At 49.0% G+C, this 20305-nt stretch overlaps 1 protein-coding gene across 4 annotated transcripts; it reads right to left on the bottom strand.

Annotated features, from left to right (window-relative positions):
• Window positions 1–1060: 1060 nt before the first annotated feature.
• On the bottom strand, window positions 1061–17827 carry Znf445 (zinc finger protein 445). 4 transcript variants are annotated; one of them, XM_070017598.1, is made up of 7 exons: window positions 17742–17827; window positions 12049–12622; window positions 10644–10809; window positions 10064–10122; window positions 9673–9823; window positions 8517–8630; window positions 1061–8108 (listed from the first exon to the last, which is right to left on the bottom strand). In XM_070017598.1, the coding sequence occupies exons 2-7, from the start codon at window positions 12481–12483 to the stop codon at window positions 5983–5985; spliced, it is 3051 nt and encodes a 1016-aa protein (XP_069873699.1). In that variant the 5' UTR covers window positions 12484–12622; window positions 17742–17827; the 3' UTR covers window positions 1061–5982. The 4 variants fall into 4 exon arrangements, with proteins under 4 accessions (XP_069873699.1, XP_069873702.1, XP_069873700.1 ...); XM_070017601.1 differs by having other exon boundaries at window positions 9673–9799; XM_070017599.1 differs by lacking the exon at window positions 17742–17827 and adding an exon at window positions 17485–17719.
• Between the last annotated feature and the right edge of the window lie 2478 nt (window positions 17828–20305).

The following is a 20305-nucleotide window of genomic DNA, read 5'->3' as shown; positions in this document are numbered from 1 at the left end:
CAGCTCAAGGCGAGCGCTCTACCACTTGAGCCACAGCGCCACTTCTGGTTTTCTGAGTGGTTCACTGGAGATGAGTCTCATGGACTTTTTTGCCCGGGTTGGCTTTGAACCGTGATCCTCAGATCTCAGCCTCCTGAGTAGCTAGGATGACAGGCATGAGCCACCAGTATCTGAAGTTGCAGTTTGATTCTATCAGCTTGCCCAGGCCTGAAACATGATGAGGAGAATCTGAAGCAGTCACTAGCCACACACCAAAAGTAGAATACAATTCCCTTGATCTTAAGGTAGGAGCTGTTTGTTCTAGCCATTCTTTTGTTTCTTTTTTTGTCGGTCATGGGATCTGAACTCTGGGTCTGGGCGCTGTCCCTCAGCTCTTCAGCTCAAGGCTAGCGCTCTACCACTTGAGCCACAGCACCACTTCCGGCTTTTTTCTTTTTGCTTATGTAGTGCTGAGGAATCGAACCCAGGGCCTCATGCACGCAAGGTAAGCACTCTACAACTGAGTCACCTTCCCAGCTCCTTCCCTAGCCATTCTTATGGCCAATGAAATAACATCCAAACATTAAGTTCTCTGTTCAAAGTGGTATAGAGGCTGGGAAGGTGGCTTGGTAGAGTGCCTGTATGCTAGTATGAATGAAGCCCTAGGTTCGATTCCTCAGTACATCAACAGAAAAAGCCGGAAGTGGTGCTGTGTGCTAGCCTTGAGCAAAAGCAGCTCAGGGACAGTGCCAAGGCCCTGAGTTCAAGCCCCAGGACTGGCAAAAAAAAAAAAAAAAAAAAAGTGGTATGGTGCTGAACTCTACTTGCGCACACCTGTCATCCTAGCTACTCAGGAGGCTGAGATCTGAGGACTACAGTTCAAAGCCAGCCCAGGCAGGACTCTGATCACCAATTAAAAAGCCAGTGCTGGCCTTGGTTACAAAAGCCCAGGGACAGCACCCAGGTCTCAAGTTCAAGCTCCAAGCCTGGCACAAAAAAGAAAGAGAGATCTCATGGTCACTTTTAGCAATGTCAGGATAATGGCACAGAGTTAAGAGGAATAAGGAATCAAGATAGCACAGCCCATGCTTCAGTATTTTTATTTGGATATATTTTAAGCCAACAGTTGAACCCATCATATTACTCTTAAACGCTCAACTTTCTGCTAACACTTGCACTGATTTTTAGAAAGAAAAGAAAAACTTGCTGGCTTTCTGTACCTGGCTACATATGTCTTCCTGATTCTCTCAGCAACTCGTCCTGAGATGGTGAACATATTGGTTCATCTATCATCAACTTGATTGTGACTATATACTTCTTAATTTTTTTTTGGTGCCTATCCTGGGACTTGAACTTAGGGCCTGGGCATTGTCCCTGAGCTGTTTTTTAACTCAAGGGTAGTGCTCTACCACTTGAGCCACAGCTCCCATTTTTAGTTTTTCTGGTAGTTTCATTGGAGCCAAGTTTTTTGGATGTTTCCACCTGGGGTTGGCTTTGAACCATAATCCTTTAGATCTCAGCCTCCTGAGTAGCTGGGATGACATGCATAAGCTAGCAGCACCTGGCTGTGAATTCACACTCTTATTCCGTTAACATTTGAACCTGTAGCCAAGTGGACAAAACATGAATAACCAACAGTGTGTACTTACGTGCCAAGATGCTATCCTAAGCAGTTTACATGCATGATTTCATGAAGTGTTCCCCCATATCTTCCCACCACCTGCTGTGTCAATGACCCACAAACCAATGGAAGGGACATGCGCAGTTGACAATCCGCTCTGTTTCACATTTAACTGATAGGTTGTGTGTACTAGTCCTGAGGCTTGAACTCAAGAGCTTGGGTACTGTTTTTTGCTAAAGGATAGCAATCTATCACTTGAACTGTACCTCCATGGCCAACTTTTTTGGTGGTTAAAATTAATAGATGAGTCTCACAGGACTTTCCTGCCCAGGCTGGCTTTGAATCTCAATCCTAAGATCTTAGCCCCTCCTGAGTAGCTGGGATGACAGGTGTGAGCCACTGGCACCCAGCTCATTTGTTTTGTTTTATTGGGTTTGTTGGGGTTTTTATTGTTGGTCATGGGGCTTGAACTCTGGGCCTGGGTGCTGTCCCTCAGTTCTTCAGCTCAAGGCAAGCACTCTACCACTTGAGCCACAGCGCCACTTCTGCTTTTCTGAGTGGTTTATTGGAGCTAAAAGTCTCACGGACTTTCCTACCTGGGCTGGCTTTGAACCCTGATCCTCAGATCTCAGCCTCCTAAGTAGCTAGGATGACAGGCATGAGCCACCAGCACCCAGGTTGTTTTTTTTATTTTTTTTTTGGACACTAGGTTGTATTCTAGCCCAGGATGGTCTCAAATTCACAATCCTCCTGATCCCAACCTCCCAAGGGCTGGGATAACAGGCTTAACCCATCACTCTCAGCATTATACTCTCTGAAGGACAGATTAAAAAAACTACCATTTATGGGATCTGTTGAGTGCTTAGCTCCTTATCTTCTTTGTCAATACTGAAGGATACATAAAAGGGAACTCTGGAGAAGTAACCCAAATTTATAAGACACTAAATTGCTTGGCACAGTAGTTGTCTTAACTTCCATTCTAGCTTTTTCCACAAAACATCCACCCTTGAGCATCCCAAAAATGTCTTCTTTTTGCTTTTCTCCTACTTTCTTTTCTGTATAGAAGCCGGGTGTCAACAGTCTTTTTTCAGCAAAGGTGAGGTCTGACCACACCCATCAGATGATCAAAAGGCTCTGCCAGATACCCACCTTCTTTCTAGAATGTTCCCAGGCCATGTGGCATTTCTTCAGATCCAACATGAGCTCCTCGAAGAGTGGAGAGGTGAACCAGGCCGGAAGAACCCCCGGGCATTTTAGTATCCAAGATGAGACACTGCTGCTAAGAATCACAGTAATCCAGGCACCGGTGGCTCATGCCTGTCATCCTAGCTACTCAGGAAGGCTGAGATCTGAGGATGGAGGTTTAGCCAGCCTTGGCAGGAAAGTCCATGAGACCCTTATCTCCAATAAACTACTCAGAAAAAGCCAGACAGTGGCACTGAAAGCAGTAGAGTGTTAGTCTTGAGCAAAAGAGCTCAGGGACAGTGCCCAGGCCTTGTGTTCAAACCCCATGACCAACAAAAAGAAAAGCTCCCATCCTGACAAGGCTGTTGGAAAGTCAGTTGTAAATTCCTTTGGAGAAGCAATTTAGTACAAAAAATCTCAGCATGGCAAATGGAAAAATAAGCAGTCAGCCCTGGCTTCCCAGAATCCTTGGTGAGTCTATCGTAACAGATAATTGGAAACTCAGAGGTGACTGGCCGAGCAAGATACCAGCCTGAGAGAAGGGGCTAGGAGAGTGGATTTGGGGACAAGGGTCAGGCCAGGCTCTGCTCTGTACTGGGCAAAAGAAGACAGCATGAAAGTAGGTCAGGCCAGGGGGTATTAAGGGAGGGGTGATGAAGTCAAATTCAACACTGATTTTATGTTCTGTACCTAATACCAAGTGGGCTTTTACTAAAACTGTGTTTATAACATTGCTTAAACTAATTTTTGAATCAAGTAAGGGGAACAGACAGCAGTATAATCCCAAAATATTATATATATATATATATATTGGGGGGGGTAGATGGTCCCAGGGCTTGAACTCAGGGCCTGAGCACTGTCTCTGAGCCACTTTGTGCTCAAGTCTAGCGCTCTACCACTTTGAGCCACAGCACCACTTCCGGCTTTTTCTGGGCCATTTACTGGAGATAAGGGTCTCATTGACTTTCCTGCCCAGGCTGGCTTTGAACTGTCATCCTCAGATATGAGCCTTCTGAGTAGCAAGGATTACAGGCGTGAGCCACTGGTGCTCGGCTGAATCCTAAAATACTAAGGGCTATTTCAGTAGAGGATTATTTTCGACTCCATGCTTTGTATATTTAAGAAATCTGTCTGCGGGGTGAGAATGTGGCTTAGTGGTATAGTGCTTGCCTAGCAGGCATGAAGCCCTGGATTCGATTCCTTACCACATAAACAGAAAATGCCAAAAATGGTGCTGTGGCTCAAAGTGGTAGAGTGCTAGCCTTGAGCAACAGAAGCTCAAGGACAGTACCCAGGGCCTGAGTTCAAGCCCCAAGACTGGCAAAAACAAAACAAAAATAAAACGAAACAGCAACAACCAAAAAAAATCTATCTGGAATGATTCTTTTATTAAGTATTATTTGTATTCTATCAAAACAGTAGTAAAAACACCTATTGGGAACCAGTGGCTCACGCTTGGGAGTCTTTGCTACTCGGGAGACTGAGATGTGAGGCTGATGTGAGGTTCAAAGAGAGACCGGGGAAGGAAAACTCATGAAACTTTTATCTCCAATGAACCACTGAAAAACTGCAAGTGGAGCTATTGCTCCAGGTAGAACACTAGCCTTGTACAAAAACAAAACAAAACAAAGAATCACTCAGGGACAGTTACCCAGGCCCTGAGTTCAAGCCCTAGGACCCACACCAAAAACAAAGTAGGATAGGAAGGTGAGAGACACTCATTTGGTGACACAAGAGCAGAGTGAACGTTAGCAGAGCCCCAACTGACATGAGAGCTATACAAAAAGCACATGACCGGGCTGGGAAGGGAAGGTGGCTCAGTGGTAGGGTTGGCTTGCCTTGTATGCATGAGGCCCTGGGTTCGATTCCTCAGTACCACATAAGCAGAAAAAGCCAGAAGTGGTGCTGTGGCTCAAGTGGTAGGGTGCCAGCCTTGAGCTGAAGAGCTGAGGGACAGCACCCAGGCCCAGAGTTCAAGCCCCACAACCGACAAAAAGAAAAAGAAACAAGAAAATTACATGACCTAGCTGCTCCTTTCCATCAATCCAGGGGCCTCTGTAATATTCCTTCCTTCGTGCTAAACAAGATCCCTCCCATTTTAGTCTGGAACTCTTTCAGCTCTTACTTTTATTAAAGCCCTTCCTGTCCAGACTCTTCTCTTTTTTATGGTCACTAGTGGGGCTTGAACTTGAGGCCTGGGCACTGTCCCTGAGTTCTTTTGCTCAAGGCTAGTGCACCCTTTAAGCCACAGCACCACTTCCAGTTTTCTGGTGGTTCCTTGGAGATAGGAGTCTCACAGATTTTCCTTCTTGGGCTGGCTTTGAACTTTGATCCTCAGATCTCAGCCTCCTGAGTAGCTAGAATGACAAGGGTGAGCCACAGGTGCCCAGGGCAGCATTCAACCTCTTTAACTCTGCTCTGATTTATTCTGACAAGATCCTGTTTGTGTATCATGAAGGTTAAGACCACAAGTTTCTGTCTGTGACCATCAAGGCCAAGTATCTAGGCACACGTACCAGCAGCTCCAGGCCCATGGGGGATGCTCACGATTTCATATTTCATAGAGCAGCTGGACAGAGGCTGGAGGTGGCGATGATGTAGATAGAGCCCTGTTTCCCAGGAGATGGGGGTGCTTTCCTCCACCTGTAGCAGACATTCAAAAAGCCCCAGGTATAAAGCAAAGTCCCAGAAGCATCTGGGAAGACAAGGTTTTCTTTTGTTTGTGTTAGTTTTGTGACAGTCTTGGGGTATGAGCTCAGGGCCTGGGTACTGTTCTGAGCTGCTTTGGCTCAAGGCTGGTGCTCTGCCCCATGAGCCACAGCTCCACTTTCCAGCTGTTTTCAGTTTATTGGAGGTAAGAGTCTCATGAACTTTTCCTGTCCAGGCTGGCTTCCAGTCCCGATCCTCCGATCTCAGCCTCCTGAAGTAGCTCAAGATGAACAAGGCAGGAGCTACCTGGTACCTGGCTCCTTCAGGCTTTTTTGTTTTTTTTTTTTGCCAGTCCTGGAGCTTGAACTCAGGGCCTGGGCGCTGTCCCTGAGTTTCTTTTGCTCCAGGCTAGCGCTCTACCACTTGAGCCACAGTGCCACTTCCAGCTTTCTCTAATTATGTGGTACTGAGGAATCGAACCCAGGGCTTCATGCTTTGCTAGGCAAGCACTCTACCACTGAGCCACCTTCCCAGCCCATGGCTAAATCTTAAATATGGTTTTTCATATGTCGAGCCAAATTTGAGGACCACCTAAAAGTCTTTCCACACACTGCGCACTTGAAGGGCCTCTCTCGCGTGTGAAATCTCTTGTGGCTCAGGAGTAGCGAGTTCTTGCAGAAGGCCTTGCCACAGAGGTTACATTTGTGACCCTTTTTCTCAGTGGGTCTGTTTGGGAGTTCGGGGACTACAGAGTCCTGAGTGGAAGGGCCCTCAGAGCTTTCAAGAGATTTGGTTCCACCTGCTTTGAATTCCTGGACTTGAGCATCCAGGTCTGCCATAGTAGGCAGAGTGCGTTTGGTCTGTGCCACCCTGGTGTGTGGTTTCGGGTGGAGAGAGAAGGTGTGCAAGTCTCTGAACTCTTTCCCACACCACTGACTCATGAATGGCCTGTCGGTTGCGTGGATTCTCTGGTGGTTCACGAGGCGGTAATTCCGATCGTAAGACTTGCCGCACAAATTGCACTTATATCGCTTCTCCCCACTATGGATGCCCATGTGATCTACCAGGCTTCGCTTGCGGGTAAAGGTTTTCCCGCATTCTTGACACCAAAAGTGTTTCCCATCGCTGGGGCTGTCGGGCTGTGGGCTTGGGGCCTCCTTAGGGGCGCGGCGGTATTTGTAGTGGAGGCTGACTGAATGCTGCCTCTGGTGTCGGTAGAGATTGGAAGTCCATCGGAATGCCTTGCCACACTCCTTACACTGATACGGTTTCTCCCGGGTGTGAACTCGCTGGTGGATGAGAAGGAATGAGTGATGACGAAAGACTTTGTCACACTGGCTACATTTGTAGGGTTTTTCCTCTGCGTTCCCACGGCCGTGCGGGGCTGCACACACGGTCTCCTGACCCAGTAACCTCTGACCTTCTGTTTTCCTTTGAATGGCATGATTCTTCTTATGAACAATAAATGCAGATCGAAAGGCAAAGCCTTGGCCACATTCGTTACACTGGTAAAGCTTGTCACGGCTGTGAACTATCTGGTGCTCCAGGAGTTTTTTCTTTGGGTTAAAAGTGTTCTTGGGGTGTGGGCGATGGAACGTTTTCTCCTCCTTGGGGGCGTCCTGGCTGGCGTACTTGTGCTGGTGTCCTTCTTCTATGCCTTCTTCTTGTTCCCGGTGCTGTCTCACGTGACGATTGAAGTTGGACCTCCAGCGGAAGCTTTTCCGGCAGCTGCCACATCTGTACGGCTTCTCCTTGGTGTGGATCCTCTGGTGTTCGAGAACGTAGGATTTGCAGTGGAAGGATTTCCCGCAGTGGCTGCAGTCTAAGTATTTCTCCCCATTCTGTTCGCTCACGTGATAACCCAGCCCTGCGTCTTCGTACAGCGGTGGTGGTGGTGGCGGCGGCGTGCACATCTGTTTCGCATGGGTGTGCTGGTGCAGGCGGTAGGCGGACAACCGCTGGAAAGCTTTCTCACAGATACTGCACTTGTAAGGTTTCACGCCCGTGTGGATCTTCTCGTGGCGCAGACAGTTGGAGTTCCACTTGAAGGCTTTCTCACACACCCGACACTTAAAGATTTTCTCTGGAGTCGGCAGTCTTGGGTGAAATAGGAGGTGGGGGCTGGGATGAAACGGGGTCCCACAGTCAGTGGATGTGTTCAGCATCCCAGGCTTATCAGGAGGCGGCTCCTGGGGAGGAGGGGAGGGAAGGCTGAAGCTTTTCCCACAGATGTCCTTTTCATTCTCCTTCGTGTCGATGGGAATTCTTGGGTGCAAGCTCAGCGCTCTCTGCGCATGTCTGAGCCCCTTCCCGTATTTCTTGTAATCGTAAGGGTGTGAGTTTTTTCTGAATGGCCGGCCACGGCCATGTTTGAGAGCTCGTTTTTTTCTAGAAGTTTTCGAACAAGTACTGGGCTTTAGGTTAAAGGTATTACTTTGTTCCGATCCTTGGGACTCATCTCCAATTCCAGGACTAAAGGTAGTCTCTTCCGTCTTCACTCTCACTTGGATAGGGGTTCCACAGGGCAGGTGTACATCATTGTTCTCCTGTTCAACAGAGTCTCTGAGTCCTGTTTCCTCCTGGGTATCTGTTAGAGGATGTTCAGATGGTACATCTGATTTTATGTGTTCTAGAAAGTTCTGGATTTGGCTGGTTTGAGGCTGGAGCTCACCTCCTAATGAAAATTAAAACGAGAGAAATGAATTCACTTCCCATCTCTGGAATGGGAGAAAACGCCAAGGGGCCCTAAGAGGTCATAAACCTGGGTGGTGAGGTTCATGTCCGACCCTCAATACCTTTGTAAATGGGCTGGATAGACGGGTGCCTGTCAGCTACTCAAGAGGCTGAGATCTGAAGATCGTGGTTCAAAGTCATCAGGGGCAGGAAAGTCTGTGAGACTCCTATCTCCAATGAGCCACCAGAAAACCCAACGTAGAACTGTGGCTCAATGTGGTAGAGCACTAGGCCTTGAGCAAAAAAAGTCAGGGATAGCTCCTAGGCCAGGAGTTCACACCCCACAAAGAACCACCACCACAACAAAAATAGAGAAGGGGCAGGATCTCGCGTGTTTTCCGGAACTCACCTTCAGGGCAGGCAGTATCAGTCTCTCCCTCAGGCTGAACTGTGTAGATTTTCAGACCCCATGGCTCTCTTGCCTCTAACCACGAGATCAGAGCAGGTTTGGAAAATGAGCCCACTGCACAAAAGAGAATGAAATGGCACAGAAGAAGGGTCACATGGAAGACGCGTAAGTCCTGATTGAGGGGGGAAAGGCAGGAAGGTCAAGGACAAGAGACTCGGTAGGCATTTGGATTAGCCCTGAGTAGACGAGAAGAGAAGCTAAGAAAAGCCCAGGTGAGCTGGCACCCGTGGCTCATGCCTGTCATCCTAGCAATTCAGGAGGCTGAGATCTGGAGGACTGTGGTTCGAAGCCAGCCCAGACAGGAAAGTCCCTGAGATTTTTCTCCAATAAATCCCCAGAAAACTGGAAAGTAGCCGTGTGACTCAAAGTAGTAGAGCCTTGAGCAAAAGAGCTCAGGGAAGCCGGGAGCTGGTGGCTCACACCTGTCATCCTAGCTACTCAGAAGGCTGAGATCTGAGGATCGTGGTTCAAAGCCAGCCAGGGCAGGAAAGCCTGTGAGACTCTTATCTCCAATAAACCACTAGGAAACTGGAAGTGGTGCTGTGGCTCAAGGGATAGAGTGCTTGCCTTGAGCTGAAGAGCCCCACGACTGACAAAAAACAAAACAAAAACAAGGACTCTTTCCACATGTGGGAAGCAAAACTCAGTAGTTCAATTGGCCCGTCACCATCTGCAAATGTGAAGACAGTGAGTGAGAGAGTAAATGACCTAACAGTAGTTGCAGAGTCGGGATCTAAACTCAGGATCAGATCCCTTGGTACACATCCCATAAAAACTACTAAGACGCTGGGCACACATGTGGCTCACATCTGTCATCCTAGCTACTCAGGAGGCTAGGATCTGAGGATCATGGTCCGAAGCCAGGCTGGGCAGAAAAACTTGTGAGACTCTTATCTCCAATGAGGCACCAAAAAGCTAGAAGTAGAGCTGTGGCTCAAGTAGTAAAGCATTAGCCTGGAGCATAAAAGCTCAGGGACAGCGCCCAGGCCCCAAGGGTCAAACCCCAGGACTAGCACCAAAACAAAAACAAAAACAAAACAGCAAGTAAGCAGAAGTAAAAGTATAGATAGGAACCTAGGGAATGTTGAAGACCTACCCAGAGAGGCCAGGGTCCCATAATTCTCCAGCATCACATCCTGGTAGAGGTTTCTCTGAGCAGAGTTCAGGCATCCCCATTCATCCTGGGAGAAAATCACCTCCACATCCTTGAAGGTCAACGCCTCCTGCAAATATACTGGGCCTGAAGGCTGGCCCGCAGCGCCCAGCCTTCAGAAAGGCAAGTGTGGCTGCGCTGACACTGAGTGAACACTGAGGTGGGTCTGGCAATGGGGGAAGACGTCAATCCCTGTGGACTCCAGGCTTGTAATGTAGTTTCGGGTCATAGGTTTAAACCCCAGACAAGGGAGCGGCACTGCTCTCTTGGGGAACAGGGACATTGGCTCACATGAGGGGGGAGGGCTGGGCTGTCAGGGACCTGGTAGGATTACCTGGTCTCCTGGGCTTTCCTCTTTCTGGGAAGGGTCAGACACCTGGACACTAGGAGTATCTGAAGGAGAAGAAAGCACCATGAGAGAGGTGACCCTGTGCACTGGACACCACCACTGAAAAACTCCACTTTTCTCCATTTCTAGATCCCCGGACAGCAGAGACTGCTGAGAAACACCCATTGGACAGACCCTCAAAGTGTCCGCTAGGGGCGCTAAAGGAGGGAGGCTGGAGGTACAATAGCAGGAAGAGCTAGACAGGCCTGGGTCAGAAGGAGGTGGGGTAATCTCAGCTACTCAGGAGGTTGAGATCTTGAGGATCACAGTTCAGACCCAGGCCAGGCAGCAAAGACCATGAGACTCCAAAGAACCAGAAGTGGCGCTGTGGCTCAAGTGGTAGGGCACTAGCTTTGAGCAGAAGAGCTCAGGGAGAGAGACCAGGCCCTGAGTTCAAGCCTCATGACCATCACCACCATCAACCACAAAAGGAGGCAGAGACACACAGAGCTAAGACATAGAGGATAACAAGATGACAGCACAGGAAATGTACAACGCTGGGCTCTGAGAGCCACATGGTCAATACCAGATTGCCTAGACAGGAAGTCATGCACTCCTATTTCACTGGGAGGCTCCAAGTGATCCCAAGGAGCAGAGCTATTGCAGAGAGATGAAGCTTCGGGCTGTATCTGTGGAGACTGCAGGGCTCCGGTGCCCAACCAATGCACAGCTTGGCTGACAGGGCTAGGATCCTGGCACAAAAAAAAAAAAAAAGGTGTGAGAGGATCCCTGGGGGAATCAGAAACCCAGAAGCCACCTGGCCAATCTCTGAAGACAAGGAATTCACCTGCAAGCCCCACTACCACCCTTTTGGGTTTTTTTTTTTTTGGTGCTGATTCACAGGCTTCCCTGCCTGGGCTGGCTTTGAACCGTGATACTCAGATCTCAGCCTCCTGAGTGGCTGACAAGCTAGAGCCTCCAATGCCTGGCTTGCAAGTCCCTCCTGCCCTTTTTTTAACCTCCAGGAAGAGGGAAAAGAGCAGAAAGCCCACAGAGGTCCATCCCACTATCAGCTTTCCTGGCTTTGATGAAGGCTGGAGGAGTTCAGATGGAACAGATTCCTGCTCAATCTAAAGAAGTACTTGGCAAATGAATAGTAGCATGTCTTTAGTCCTCAGACGTCAGAGAAACAGCTGCGCAGTAGCTCCCTCCCCTACCCCTGGCCAGGAAATGAGACATGAAAGAGAAGGAATTAGTCCCTGAGCGTTAAGGGATAACAGCTCACAGCAGAGACACAGTCAAGTAAAGAGTACTTTCCAGCATTTCCGTATGCTCTGATATGCAAAGTGACCTCAAAGAAGGAAAGGGCCAAGCCGGGCATTGGTTCTCATGCCTGTCATCCTACCTAAGGAGGCCAAGATCTGAGGACCACGGTTCAAAGCTAACCTGGGCAGGAAAGTCTGTGGGACACGTATCTCTAATGAACCACCAGAAGACAGGAAGTGAAGCTGTGGCTCAAAGTGGTAAAGTGCTTGTGAGCAGAAAAAGCTCAGGGACAGCACATAGGCCCAGAGTTCAAATCCCACAACTGGCACCAAAAAAAAAAAAAAAAAAGATGGCTCAAGCCTGTAATCCTAGCTACTCAGGGGGCTGAGGTCTGAGGATCACAGTTCAAAGCCAGCCCATGCAGGAAAGTCTGTGAGACTCCTATCTCCAATAAACCACCAGAAAACTGGAAATGGCGCTATGGCTCAAGTGGTAGAGCGCTTGCTTTGAGTTGAAGAGCTGAGGGACACAGAGTCCAGCCCCATGATCAACAAAAACGAAAATAAAACTGAGGTCCAGAGTTCAGGTCCCAGTACCAGCACCAAAAAAAAAAAAAAAAAAAGAATGAGAAGTGGGAGGGGAGGAGATACCCCTTCAGGCTGACCGCTCAGAGGACCGTGCCAACCCTGAATACACAGGCACAGGACTCAAATGGCACCACGTACCATCTGGGATGTCCCATCAAAGTCTCGCGGTAACTCCTCCAGCAGAGCTACCGCTTCCTGGCCGCTCACGGGGCTGTGGAGCTGCACCCAGGTCCGGAGTTCTCCGGGCAGGATGCTCAGGAACTGCTCCAATACCAGCAGCTCCAGCATCTGTGCCTTGGACAGAACATCAGGCCGCATCCACCAGCGGCAGAGCTCTCTGAGGCGGCTCAGCGTTTCCAGGGGCCCAGAAGATTCGTGGTAGCGCAGCTGGCGGAACAGCTGGCGGAACAGCTCCTGGCCAGCATGGTTGAGTGTCTGTGGTCTGGCGGTCTCCTCCAAAGTATAGCCCTCATCTTCTTCTTCTTCCTCCTTCTTTATCTTCGAGAGGCGCCCCCGTCCCTTTGGTGCCTGGGCGCGCACTGGATGAACAAAGTTCCACCTGCCTGGAGGCATTGTTCAAGTTCAAGGTCCATGCAGCTGGGAGCGAAGCGAGTCTGCAAGCTTTGCTGTGGGACTTCTGAGTCTTTGGGGACAGGAGACCATTTGCTGGGATATCCAAGGTGCTGGACATGAGACTTAAATAATTAACATCCTGTTTGGGTGGGGACAAGTAAGAAACAGTCAGCCCTCACATACAGGTAGTTCCATGCTGTCTGCAAGGGATCATCGCCACATAAGAAGAAATCACATGTGCCCAACATCTGCACAAACATATCTGCCAATACGGAGCAGACCAGGGATACACTGGAAATATCCCAGAGTACAATCTAAATGGGTATGAAGAAAAAAAGACAAAAGGCACTCATATCTGTCATCCCAGCTATTCAGGAGGCCGAGATCTGAGGATCCTGGTTCAAAGCCAGCCAGGGTAGGAAAGCCTGTGAGACTCTTATCTCCAAGGACCCACCAGAAAACTGGAAGTGGCGCTGTGGCTCAAGTGGTAGAGCGCTAGCCTTGAGCTGAAGAGCTCAGGGACAGTGCCCAGGCCCAGAGTTCAAACCCCATGACTGACAGGGAAAAAAAAAAAAGAATTTAACGTACATTTATTGAGCACCCACTGCGTCCCAAGTACTAAGGTCACAGTACTGAATAAAGCCCAAAGAAGCTTACAGAGATAGATATCTCATATATATAAAGTATGCTTGATACTAGGTACAGGGTAGTAAAAAACCAAGGAAAAGCTGGGTGCTATTGGCTCACGCCTGTCATCCTAGCTACTGAGGAAGCTGAAATCTGAGGATTGTGGTTCAAAGCCAGCCAGGGCAGGAAAGTCCACAAGACTCTTATCTCCAATTAACCGGCAGAAAACCAGAAGTGGCGCTGTGGCTCAAGTGGTAGAATGCTCACTTTGAGCTGAAGAGCTCAAAGACAGCAACCAGGCCCAGAGTTCAAACCCATGACTGACCCCCCCCCCCAAAAAAAAAAGTTGTAAGAACTAGGAAATAGGGGTTAGAGGTGTGGTTCACTTGGTAGAGCACTAGCCAATGAGCAAAAGTGTTCAAGTCCCCTTCTCAGAACTTAAAAAATTAAAGGGAGCTGGGAGCCAGAGGCTCACATCTGTAATACTAGCTACTCAGGAGGCTGCGATCTGAGGATTGCAGTTCGAAGCCAGATGGGAAAACAGTTCTTGTTAAGACTTTTTTTTTTTTTTTTGCCAATCCTGGGGCTTGAACTCTTAGGCCTTGGCGCTGTCCCTGAGCTTCTCTGTGCTCAAGGCTAGTGCTCTACCACTTGAGCCAGAGCGCCACTTCGTCTCTTTCTGCTTATCTGGTACTGAGGAATGGAACCCAGGGCTTCATGCATGCCAGGCAAGCACTCTACCACTAAGCCACCTTCCCAGCCATGTTTTTATATTTTGATGATTCTGTCCTTTTTTCCTTATGGTGTATTCATGCGTCTATCTTTGGGGGTGGGGTGGAGGGCAAAGCACTCAAGGAAAAAAGGGTGAAAAAGCACAGGAGTAGAGCCACTGGACACTGGTGAAAGTAAACTCTACAACTCGTGGGTGGAGACAGGAGGGAGGGATTGGGTGAGAATGAAGGAACAGACACTGTACCAAAGGAAATGTACTCATTAAATGATCAGCATCATTGTAAATCCTCTGTACATGACCTCTATAAGAACAATATAATTATTTTCAGTCATGGGGCTTGAACTCAGAGCCTGGGCACTGCTCCTGAGTGCTGCGGTCCAGCCATAGCACAAGCAGGGCTCCAAAGGGCAGGGGGATGAAGGAGGAGGCGGAGAGAAGGCTCATGGCACAAGTCAGTTTATTCCAGCAAAAGCCTTAGCTATATACGCTTGCGATATTTGCCAAATGCTTGCGTAATATTGTTCTAGGGCCCCCAGTACCGAAAAGTGCAGACCCCATCCGTCCTTCGTCATTCTCTTTCAATCAGTCTTTGTCTACCATACTCGCTTCAGCTAAAGGACATAAGCCCTCCCCCTCCCCCAGAAGCTAAAAGGGGCAAGTACTTACAGCCCTGAGGGTTGGAGTCAATGACTATGGAGGCTTTGCTCACCTCTTGCCAGCTCCTGGCACCCCAGGGTCGGCAGCATCTGAGCTGCTTTTGCTCAGGGCTACCCCTCTACCACTTGAGCCACAGCCCCTTCCAGCTTTTTCTGTGTATGTGGTGCTGAGGAATGGAACCCAGGGCTTCATGCATGCTAGGTGAGCACTCTACCACTGAGCCACCTTCCCAGCCCTCATTCTGGATTTTGAGTGGTTATCTAGAGATCAGAGTCTCCTGGGAACTTTTCTGCCCGGGGTAGCTTCAGATCCTCAGATCTCAGCCTCCTGAATAGCTAGGATGACAGGTGTTAGCCACCAGTGAAAGATTTTCTTAAAATATTACTATATTGTTATTATGAAAGTGTTTTACAGAGGGGTTACCGTTTCATAGGTCAGCTTTTTGAACAGTATCACCCCTTCCATCATTCTTCCTGTCTCTGCCAATAAGATTTTTTTTTTCTTTTTGAGCCAAGTTTGTCACCTTGCAGCATTAAGAAAGCATACATACCGGGCGCTAGTGCCTCACACCTGCGATCCTAGCTACTCAGGAGGCTGAGATCTGAGAATCACGGTTTGAAGTCAACCCAGGAAGGAAAGGCCACGAGACTCTCAGCTCCAATGAATCACCTGAAAACTAGAAATGGTGCTGTGGTTCAAAGTGGTGGAGTACTAGCCTTGAGCAAAAAAACTCAGGGTCAGTACCCAGGTCCTGAGTTCAAGCCCCATGACCCATACACATACATACACACACACACAGGCACCAGACACACTGAAAACACTGTGGCTGTGGGTTAGAGGTGGACCTTTGCTTAAACACTAAATTTTAAGCAGGGCGCCTATGGCTCACACCTGTCATCCTAGCTACTTATGGGGCACATGGGCAGCAAAGATGGTGCTGAGAGAAGTTGAGTGGGCAGAGCCCGAGTTGTTTACATTAAAATCTGATTGGATACCACGATCAGGCGAAGTGACATCAGTGTGTGAACAGCTCATGGACAGCAGGAAAAGTATAGAAAGCTTAGGCGCATGATAGGGTGACCTTTACAGTGATTGGTTGGTTCCTTTTCCTCCCCTATTATGCCGCCCTTTTTTTTTGCGAACAGCGCACTTACCTTTCCTCCGACCCTGTGGACTTCCAGGGGACGGATGAAGACCCAACAGCTACTCACAAAGCTGAGATCTGAGGATTACTTTGAAGCCAGGCTGAGCAGGAAAGTCTGTGAAACTCTTAACTCCACTAAAACTACCAAAAAAGCTGGAAGTGGAGCTGTAGCTCAAGTGGTAGAGCACTAGCCTTGAGCAGCACAAAAGCTCAGGGTCAGCACCCAGGCCCTGAGTTCGAGACCCAGGACAGGCCAAAAAAAAAAAAAAAAAAAACACCAAAACCCACTGAGTTTCACATTTTACTCATAACCGATATATTGACCTGAAACCCCTCTATACAACCAACTTAAATACTCCCCCCAAAAAAACAAAACAAACACCCTGCACATTATACTATAATGGTTCTTGAAAAACAATCACCATCACAAACAAGATTTTGGCTATTTTTTCCCTAGCCAGTCTTGCACTCAGTGTCTAGGCACTGTCTGTTAGCTTATTTTTGCCCAAGACTAGTACTCTACCACTTGAGCCACAGCGCCACTTCTGGCTTTTTCTGCTTCTGTGGTACTGAGGAATTGAACTCAGGGCTTCATGCATGCTAGGCAAGCACTCTACCACTAAGCCACCTTCCCAGCCCGATTTTGGCCTACTTTTTTTTTTTTTTTTTTGTTGGTCATGGGGCTTGAACTCCAGGCCTGGGCGCTGTCCCTCAGCTCTTCAGCTCAAGGCGAGCGCTCTACCACTTGAGCTACAGCGCCACTTCCGGTTTTCTGGTGGTTTATTGGAGATAGGAGTCTCATGGTCTCTCCTGCCCGGGCTGGCTTTGAACTGCGATCCTCAGATCTCAGCCTCCTGAGTAGCTAGGATTACAGGCGTGAGCCACCAGCGCCCGGCTTTGGCCTACTTTTATGCTCAGGTGTCCCTTGTTATTTTCAAAGTCGCATGTCCACATGTACTGTGAGCAATAAAACCCGGCAAACACATGTCTTAATTATCCTTCCAATGGAAAGAAAAAAAGATATATTGAAGGCCTCGGCCTCACCTCAGGACCCCAGGTGTGCCTGGATATATTTGCCCCCAGGTAAAACATTCTGTCCGGGTTTGACCACAAATACCCACCATACCCGGTGCCAGAAAAGACACCTGCTTCCTTGTTTGGCCCCATATATAAGGCCTAACCCTGACTTCACCCCTTTGTACCACCTCCATTCCCGCTGCAAGTGCGCTTTCCTACAATTCTTGCCTGTTGAGATCCAGTCCGGCCTGTCCTGTCATCTCCATTTTCCTTACTACATACATTAAGAGGTGCCTTTTTTTTTTTTTTTTTTTTGCCATGCGGCCTTAACTCACACCCAAGGGATGAACGAAATGGTGCGGGCAGAGTGCTTTTGCCTCACATACTCCGGGCCCCTGGGTTCGAATCTTAGCCTGGGAGATTAGAAAACAACTGAAATGGGTCATCATCTTACCAATTACTCAGGGTCACAAAACACGTTATTCCCCACACACACACCCCGTGGTATAATATGATATTGTAGGGCAATCCTGACAAAAATTCCAATAGTTAGTAGATAATAAGGCCAAGTTTATTTTTTGGTCGGTCGTGGGGCTTGAACTCTGGGCCTGGGCGCTGCCCCTCAGCTCTATCAGTTCAAGCCTGGCGCTCTACCACTTGAGCCACAGCGCCACTTCCGGCTTTTTCTGCTTAGGTGGTGCTGGGGAATCGAAGCCAGGGCCTCACGTGCGCATGCGAGGCAAGCGCTCTACCCCTGAGCCACCTTCCCAGCTCCCCGCCACCCCATCAGAGCAAGTCTGGGAAGGGCAACTTCAGGACTCACTCCTGATCTCGTCATCGAAGCCGGGCACATTTTCCTTTTTCATTTCGGACACGTTTCCTCCTCCCAGCGGCCTGGACATGAGGCTTCCTGGGCCGACTAGGCCCGGAGACGCCAACTCCGCCTCCGTTCCGCCCGGATGACCCGCAGACCCCTCGGGGTCCCCATCCGCGACCCGACTCCGGAGCTCCGGCCTCCGGGCTCCAGCCAACGCTCTGGCACCCGCCAAGGCCGCACCGACACCTGACTGGATCACTTACCCGGATCCGAGCGCCCACGGCTACCGCCACACACCGAGCGCGGCGCGTCAGTCCTCTCCGCAGCGTTCCGGCGCGCCCACCAGACGGGATGGCGCATGCGCGCCTACCTCCCGCTCACCCGCGTCGCGCGTGCGCACTTAACTGCCCAGGGGCCTCCGCTGCCTCTCTAGGACGCTGGGGAGGACTGACCTCTCCACTCCTCTCTCCCTAGAGCCCAAGGACTGTATCCTGAGGGAAATTAAACAGGTAGGTTTAATTAGATCGCCGATAAAGGGAACACCACACGGTGTCCAGGTGCCAGTCTTGCACCAAGGGAGGAAAAAAAAGATACTTTGTGGGCTAAGTAAGCACTGGTGGCTCACTTCTGCAATCCTAGCTACTCAGGAGGCTGAGAGGTAAGGTTTGAGGTTCAAAGCCAGCCCATGCAGGAAAGTCTGGAAGACTTGTACCTCCAGTTAACCATCACAAAAGTGGAATTGGAGCTGTGGCGCGCAAAGTGGCCTTGAGCAAAAGAGCTCAGAGATGACACCCTGAATTCAAGCTCCAGTATGATTCTCCACCTCCTCCCTCAACAAAGATGTTTCATGGAGTCATAGCAGGGAGTTATCCAGTGAAAGTTGAGGACTTTGTGTGTCTGTGTCTGTCTGTCTGTCTGTCTGTCTGTCATGGGGCTTGAACTCTGTGCCTGGGCACTGTCCCTGAGCTTCTCTGTATTCAAGTCATGCACTCTACCCCTTGAGCCACAACACCATTTGTGGTTTTCTGGTAGTTCATTGAAGATGAGAGTTTCATGAACTTTCCTGCCCAGGCTGGCTTTGAACTTGGATCCTCAGATCTCAGCCTCTTGAGTAGTTAGGATGACAGGCATGAGCCACTGGCACCTGCTTTTGTCTCCTACCTATCTGCCCCCTAAGAGTCCATTGCCCATGTACTTTGTATCCCTGATGACACTGCCCTTCTGTTGCTAAGTAACAGAATCATGTCATTCTGGGAGACCTCAGCATATAAGGACCTGTTAGTGCATTGAACAAAGAAGTGGAAAGGCCCAGGGCTTAGTCAGAAAGCCCTGTCCTGCAACATAATGCCAGAAAAAGATCATATCATGGTCTTTTCCCCCAGAAACTTCAGTGTCTGTAATATTCCCTCCCCCTCCCCTCTCTCTCTGTCTTTTTTTTGTCAGTCCTGGGTCTTGAACTCAGGGCCTGGGCACTGTCCCTGAGCTTCTTTTGCTCAAGGTTAGCACTCTACCACTTGAGCCACAGTGCCACTTCTGCCTTTTTCTGTGTATGTGGTACTGAGGAATTGAACCCAGGGCTTTATGCACGCTAGGCAAACACTCAGCGCTAAGCTACATCTCCAGCCCTGTATTCTCATTTACTATGTCTATAGGACTTTGTACAAATTATAACCATTTTGAAACAATGTATACTATGCTGGGCCTTTTGCACTTATTCACCTCCTTGATTATTGTCCTAGGCCACCACAGCTGGCTGGGCTGTACTCATTCTCAATAATGATTATCATTCTCTTCATGACTGGTGGACATAAGGTGGCAAGTTTGGGTTTTCTGGTGGTGGTGGTGGTGGTGGTGGTGGTGTGTGTGTGCACATGTGCATGCTATCTTTAACTCAAGGCCTGGGTTCTGTCCCTAAGATTGTTTGCTCAAGACTTGCATTCTACCACTTGAGCTACAACTCTACTTTCAGGGTGTTTTGGGTGGTTTTTTTTTTGGTGATTAATTGGAGAAGAGTCTCATGGGCCAGGCGCCAGTGGCTCACGCCTGTCATCCTGGCTACTTAGGAGGCTGAGATTTGAGGATCGTGATTCAAAGCCAGCCTGGACAGGAAAGTCTGTGAGACTCTAATTTCTAATTAAACACCAGAAAAATGGATGTGGCATTGTGTCTCAAAGTTGTAGGGTGCTAGCCTTCAGTGGAAAAGCTCTGGGAGGGACTGGGAATGTGCCTTAGAGTCTGCCTAGCATGCATGAAGCCCTAGGTTCGATCCCTCAGTACCACATACGCAGAAATTGCCAGAAGTAGTGCTCTGGCTTGTGGTAAAGTGCTAGCCTAGAGCACAGAGAGGCTCAGGGACAGAGCCCAGGCCCTGAGTTCTAACTCCAGGACCAGCAAAAAAAGAGAGAGAGACAGAGACGGAGAGAGGGAGGGAGGGAGAGAGAGAAGAAAGAAAGAAAGAAAGAAAGAAAGAAAGAAAGAAAGAAAGAAAGAAAGAAAGAAAGAAAGAAAGAAAGAAAGGAAAGAAAGGAAGGAAGGAAGGAAAGAAAGAAAGGAAGGAAGGAATGAAGGAAGGAAGGAAGGAAGGAAGGAAGGAAGGAAGGAAGGGAGAGGAAAAAGGTCAGGGACAATGCCTAAGCTCCAATTAAGGGGCAAATTGCTGAAGTGGAGGTATGATTGAAGTGGTAGAGTGCCATCATTGAGTGAGTATCTCCCTCAAGCATGCAGGCCCTGAGTTCAAGCCCTAGGACTGGCAAAAAAAAAAAAACCCACAAAAATGAGTTTACTCAGATCTAGAGGATCTTGCATCATTACCTAGGCTATACTTGGA

Source organism: Dipodomys merriami, unplaced genomic scaffold (assembly GCF_024711535.1).
Source record: "Dipodomys merriami isolate MVZ:Mamm:240054 unplaced genomic scaffold, mDipMer1.0.p SCAF_125, whole genome shotgun sequence".
Taxonomy (NCBI): domain Eukaryota; kingdom Metazoa; phylum Chordata; class Mammalia; order Rodentia; family Heteromyidae; genus Dipodomys; species Dipodomys merriami.
This window is presented reverse-complemented; position numbering and strand designations above follow the sequence as displayed.

What these genes read in the sequence shown, in the direction of transcription:
- Znf445 (XM_070017598.1), bottom strand. Translation starts at nt 12,483, where the DNA reads ATGCCTCCAGGCAGGTGGAACTTTGTTCATCCAGTGCGCGCCCAGGCA. An exon ending in CTTCCTGTCTAGGCAATCTG is followed by an intron (nt 10,123 to 10,643) that starts GTATTGACCATG and finishes CTTCTCCTTCAG; the next exon opens with ATACTCCTAGTGTCCAGGTG. An exon ending in TGATACTGCCTGCCCTGAAG is followed by an intron (nt 8,109 to 8,516) that starts GTGAGTTCCGGA and finishes AATTTTCATTAG; the next exon opens with GAGGTGAGCTCCAGCCTCAA.